The 5,615-nt window shown below is 39.0% G+C and overlaps 1 protein-coding gene across 1 annotated transcript; it reads right to left on the bottom strand.

Annotated features, from left to right (window-relative positions):
• Nucleotides 1–751: 751 nt before the first annotated feature.
• Nucleotides 752–5,196, bottom strand: LOC138352636 (uncharacterized). Its single transcript, XM_069305153.1, has 5 exons — nucleotides 5,083–5,196; nucleotides 1,527–1,568; nucleotides 1,370–1,453; nucleotides 1,000–1,293; nucleotides 752–922 (listed from the first exon to the last, which is right to left on the bottom strand). The coding sequence occupies exons 2-5, from the start codon at nucleotides 1,566–1,568 to the stop codon at nucleotides 809–811; spliced, it is 534 nt and encodes a 177-aa protein (XP_069161254.1). The 5' UTR covers nucleotides 5,083–5,196; the 3' UTR covers nucleotides 752–808.
• Between the last annotated feature and the right edge of the window lie 419 nt (nucleotides 5,197–5,615).

Genomic DNA, 5,615 nt, shown 5'->3' with positions numbered 1-5,615 from the left:
TCATCTACATACAAACGAAGAGACAAATTCATCCACGAATGTGCCCCCACACCCACCATGGAGCCACAATTAGAGGCAGGACACCCAACAAGAAGCTATCGCCGATCTTGTCGGGGCCTCCTAGGGGTGCGTCGTGAGTATACGCCCCACAAACGCCACCTTAAGAAACCGACAGTCCGTCGAGATCGGGTTCAGTGACGAAGTGGGGATTGACAATAAAAGGTTCCCCTCGCTCTCGACGTCGGGTACTGCAGTTCTACGGGTGCATGAGTATGCCTCCTCAAGCACCCGGGCGTCAAAATAGAAGAAGTCCATGGAAGAACCAGAACGAGCAAAAGGTCGGCAGGAAACGGCAAGCAGATAGGAGAAGAGGGGGGAGAAAAACGAAACAGAAGGAAAAGGAAAAGGTGCCCAGCAGAATTGGAGAGGACGGCAGCAGGAGCACAAGGCTAGAAAAGGACAGAGGACTGTCCTAAGGAGCATCGCACTCCGGCAGCCGCCCACGAAGCCCCCACACGGCGACAACGAGCTGAGCGGGGAGGGGGATGGGGAGGGGGAATGTGCCAGAAAGTTATGGGGAGGGAAAAGGTTCAAGAGGAAACTTGAAGACTCCATTGCTTCTAGTAATTTGACGAATAGTAACCAGAGGTATTCCATAGTTACGAGGGAGTCTACTACTAATACAACTAATCAAAAATTTTATTTCACTTAGAATTCAAATCCAAACACTTTCTATTATTAGACAAAACACTTTACCGTTTTAAAATGTTTATTACAATACTTTGTGCCAATTATCTATAATCCATCTTTAAGCATAGTATCTGGCGGTGGTGGAAGTAACCGTAGTAGTTACTATTTGCGTAATGGTAGTTACTATATCCTGCACAAGTTCTTGTGTAGATACCACAGGGACCGTCTGGATCTGTAATTACAAACATTATTGACGTTTGTGTAATAAATTTAGAGAACACTTGCACAAGTTCAAGACTACATAGTTACCTCGTGAGTGACAGCCACGTGGGTGATGGTCTGCCAGTATTTAACAGTATCTGTTGTGGTGACGAATTGACTGTAGACGGAGACCATTGTGCTCACTGGGTAGACCCCCACCGTAGCCGTCACCAACACTACCGGTGTGGAGGTGACCCTTATCACAGAGGTCACCGTCTGTGGCTGCTGGGGAACAAACTCCCATTGGGTGGTGGTCTGGGTGACTGTCAGGGTGATCGCTGTCTGCTCAGTAACCCAGACGTCAGAGGTTGTAGTCTCCCGCAGAGTGTGGGTCAGGGTAGTCTGCAATATTACACACCATTACGAAGTGTTAATGTATGACAGGTTGGTTAAGAAGGGTAATGTCATTGTAACCAACCTCAGTGGTGATGGTGGAGGTTGTGGGGGTGACGACTGGCAGGGGCGCGTGGGTGCCGTAAGGTTGGTACGCCTGACCCTGGATCTGTTGGGGAGCAATTATTAGTCTCCTACAATTTTTATTATTATTTGAGAATAAGATATAATATAGTAATTACCTGGGCGATACAACCGAGGAAGAGTAGAGCAAATACCGCCATCTGTACAGAAAAAAAATGCAGTTTTTAATCAAAAGTTACAATAGTGTCATTAACCACCATGATCAAAAGTCATCAGATTTACTTTTGAATTTTTAAACATAACTGACGTTATAATACCGAGAAGTTCATCAATAACTGACAACGAGAGGCATGTTAGGAATTTGTCACTAGTACAGCAATTTTAGTTAAATCAAGATTTTTGAAGCCGGACAATAAAGATGGTTGGGAAGGTAGTTAGGGAAAGATTATGGGACACCGATGCGTCCATAAGGCAAGCTATCTAGGTGCTTCAACATTAGACAATTCTATGAGACTTTACTGTTAAGCAATTTATGAACTCCCAGGCACACTTTCCAAATTAGATATATAAAAGAATGAAACCATGTTTAAAGACTAGTTTATTAAAATTTATAATTTGAATTAGGCAAAGATAAGTATTCAGTTCTATTAATAACTTAACCTTAAGTGTAGGTACAAACTAACGTCCCATTTAGATATCGTTAGAGGCCTTGGTAATAACTATTGAATTAGTTATGTTTAACTAGCAGTACCCGGCCACGCGTTGCTGTGGCTCAGCAACCTTACCTGTCAAATTCCCCCCTCCCCTTGGCCACCCAACCATTCCCCACTCCATCCCCTCTTCCTTCCCACCATGCCCCACTCCCGTGTCCCTCTGTCCTCCCCACCCTTCTCCATTCCCCCATCCCCACAAACCCAAACTCCTGTCCCCTCATCCTTCGCACCATCTCACTTCTGTCATCATCCCCCACTCGTCCGATGCCTTTCCAAATGGTCTGAAGTTCACATAAGAAAATTGGGAACATAAAGTGGTCTGATGTTCCCATCACTGAAAGAATTAGTAAGTAAGTAAGTAATTATCAAAAGAAGGCACCAAACCGGGAAGGCTATGTAGCACCATCAAATACGCAAAATAATCAGAGGGCGCTAAATATCACCAAGGATGCCAATACGAGAAAGAATTAGTAACAAATTTAATGAAGATGGAAAAATAAAGTATTCGCATGAAATGAGCGGTATAGTAAACAGACTAATTCCAATGCAATTCATACAAAATAATTAAATCAAAATACCTCAAAATCTAGGAAAAGTCAAATTATCAGTGCAATCAGAAACATTGAAATCGAATTTTAACATTTAGCGAGGCATTTGTGTTGCTCTTACATTCAACAGATGGCACTTTTTTCCAAGAAAAAGTTTTACCTGTCACATGTGGCATCTATACTTAGGAAATGAACTGTAGGGTAAACAGCTCAATTCCCACACAATGTCACTAACTAATAATTAAAATATATTGAAATCTATGAAAATAGAATTTATGAATGCAATCCAAAACATTGAAAGGCAATTCTCGACATCTAGTATAGCGTGCATGTTGCCATTATGTGCAACAGATGGCGCCGTTTTTCAAAAACTATGAAATATGCTTTTAGCTGTCACAGGGACGGTATCTAAATAAAAATAAATGTTAGTTTGTTCAAAATCTCTACTCTCCGAAAGTTCTTCACCGATTGCCTTTAAATTTTCATACAAAATTTCTTTTGCATCCGACCAGGTTTTTATATACATACTATATAGATGTCATGTCTGGGGAAAAAAAAACTTATTTTGAAAATCTGTTTTCCAATGCGAGGGAAATCTTTGAAATCTCTTTACCGATTGCTTTGAAATTTTGACAACATTGCATTCAAATAGGCGTGTGTTTTTATATACACCTATATACATGTCTCGCCCATGACAAACAAAGTTGGAAAAACAGCACCATCTGTAGGATGCAAGAGCAACATGCTGTAATCTGAAAGTTCTTCCACAATTGCTTTTAAATTTTGAAACTACGTTCCATTCTAGTACGTGCGTGTTTTTATAGATTTACTATTTAGATGAAACGCCTGTAACAGGTAAAAGTTTTTTTTAAAGCGCCATCTGTTGCACGTTAGAGCAACACTATACAAAATATGTTTCGATTCCATTTCAATGTTTCCAATTGCATTGATAAATTGAATTTTCGTAGATTTATTTTCATTTTTATTTAATTACTTTGCGTGACGTTAGGATTGATCCGAGTTTACCATACCGTTCATTTTGAGAGTAGCTTATTTGTTTCTTTTTTCATTGTTTTTCATTTCTTTTATTAACTTCATATTTGTTAGTGCAATTGGTGGCGAAATTGAGCCGTGTCTATTTATCAGCGTTTGAATTTAAATAGTTCGTAAGTATTACGTTTGTTTTGAAAACAAGAAAATGAACACGTTTATTTTACAGTTGCAAATGTACAACAGCCATGAATCCACCGGCTACGACGTAAACTGGTCTCTTAACGTTATGTCAAAATGATGAATTTACAAAAACACTGCTCTGAAGTGCATACGTATTACACATGGCATGTCAGAAGTAAATCATTTGAACGACAGAAACCAGGAGACCGTCGACCAGGTTGTCGACGGACAACCTGGCATATTCAAATAAACTAAGACACTACACTGTGCATCCTAATAAAGATGAATGCTTCTTCACATGCTGTTGGTAAATGTGCCCGGACCAACTTCTTTCCAGCCATTGAGATTTGTCAACAGCGAAACACGTGCCAATTTCCGTAGTGCATGTCATGCTCCGAATTTATTGAAGAACGCCCAACACTTGGATGCATGCATTAATGACGCGTCCAACACGTCACATCCAAATTTAATTCGTGCATTGTTTGCAATCATTGACCACCGGCTTTCCATCTCCAACAGTTATGGGAGAAATAAATCGCACATGGCTGAAAATATTCATCGAATATGAAGGAAAAATCAAATATGAACATTGATTTCACAGTAAAAATCGAAAACTAATCATTGATAACGATTGAAGATTTGTGCTTAGAAATCACGAACAAAATTCTAAATCAATTGGAAGTGCCATTACCGACTATCTACTACCTTTCGTTCGATGTAGAATTGCGTCGTGAACAAGATCACAACACCAGTGATCCGTTATGTGTGCAATCAAATATTCTTAAGCTAACGCTGGAGCGAAAAAGCATTTACAATCAAATAATTAAAACTGTCAATAAAGAGTTTTGAGACATCTTAGGTGCGCCAGGAGGAACTAAATCCTTCCTAATTAGATTTATTCCAGCAGTATTTAGATCCCAAAATGTCACAACCCTTTATGTTGCAGACCAAGTCCGGGGTATAGTCAAGTATACCACGCTTAAAATACTTCATTTCATACATATAAGCCTAGTAGTGGTCAAGCCTAAAATATTACATTAAACGAATATAATATCACTAAATTTAAGGATCTGACGAATCTCCACCTATTATATACTTCTACCGTATTCTTTCAACATCACTAATAAGATATCCTGGATAATGTCCTAAGCATACAAACTAATTATTAATAATATACTACTTTTAACCCATAACAATAAAATTAATACGTATTAAACTGCCAATTACAATAAAAACTATATCGGTAATAAACTTAATCTTACATTTCACTTAAAACCAACCTTTAGCAACACTTAAAGTGTGAGAGAAGGTACCACACAGACAACAGTGGACTGACTGAGGGTTAACGGCGGGCCGGGCACCTCGTTGACTCAACACCAAACTCTTTATGGGAAAGGTAGAAAGTTCCCCACAAAAGCTGCCAAGACCACTATAACAGCGCCATCTATTAACTAAACCGTCAGCTACGCTCCCTGTGGAGCAAAATGATGATAAGACTCACTGAGCCTCAGTATTTATTTTAATCATTTTCACTAACTCTCTTTGTTTCTATTATATAATTATATTAAAATATTAATTTATTTGCAGGCTTTCTATTGTGTTACTGATTATTAGCCAAAATATTAGTTGTGCTTACAATATTTTCTTTTGTCTTATAATATTTGGGTAGTTATTTGATTATGAGTAATTCTAACACCGTAGGCCTAAAAGGTATATATTTACCAACCAAGGTCTACACTTACATATTGAGAAATAACACTGTGGGCTTAAATTAATATTTTTGGAGGTTTGAGTAAAAGCCTAAAATGGGTTT

This window comes from Procambarus clarkii, chromosome 54 (genome assembly GCF_040958095.1).
Source record: "Procambarus clarkii isolate CNS0578487 chromosome 54, FALCON_Pclarkii_2.0, whole genome shotgun sequence".
Lineage (NCBI taxonomy): Eukaryota > Metazoa > Arthropoda > Malacostraca > Decapoda > Cambaridae > Procambarus > Procambarus clarkii.
The sequence above is the reverse complement of the archived record's forward strand: the minus strand, read 5'-3'. Positions and strand labels throughout refer to the sequence as shown.

What these genes read in the sequence shown, in the direction of transcription:
- LOC138352636 (XM_069305153.1), bottom strand. Translation starts at nt 1,568, where the DNA reads ATGGCGGTATTTGCTCTACTCTTCCTCGGTTGTATCGCCCAG. An exon ending in CCTCCACCATCACCACTGAG is followed by an intron (nt 1,294 to 1,369) that starts GTTGGTTACAAT and finishes GTAATATTGCAG; the next exon opens with ACTACCCTGACCCACACTCT. An exon ending in ACGTGGCTGTCACTCACGAG is followed by an intron (nt 923 to 999) that starts GTAACTATGTAG and finishes TTGTAATTACAG; the next exon opens with ATCCAGACGGTCCCTGTGGT.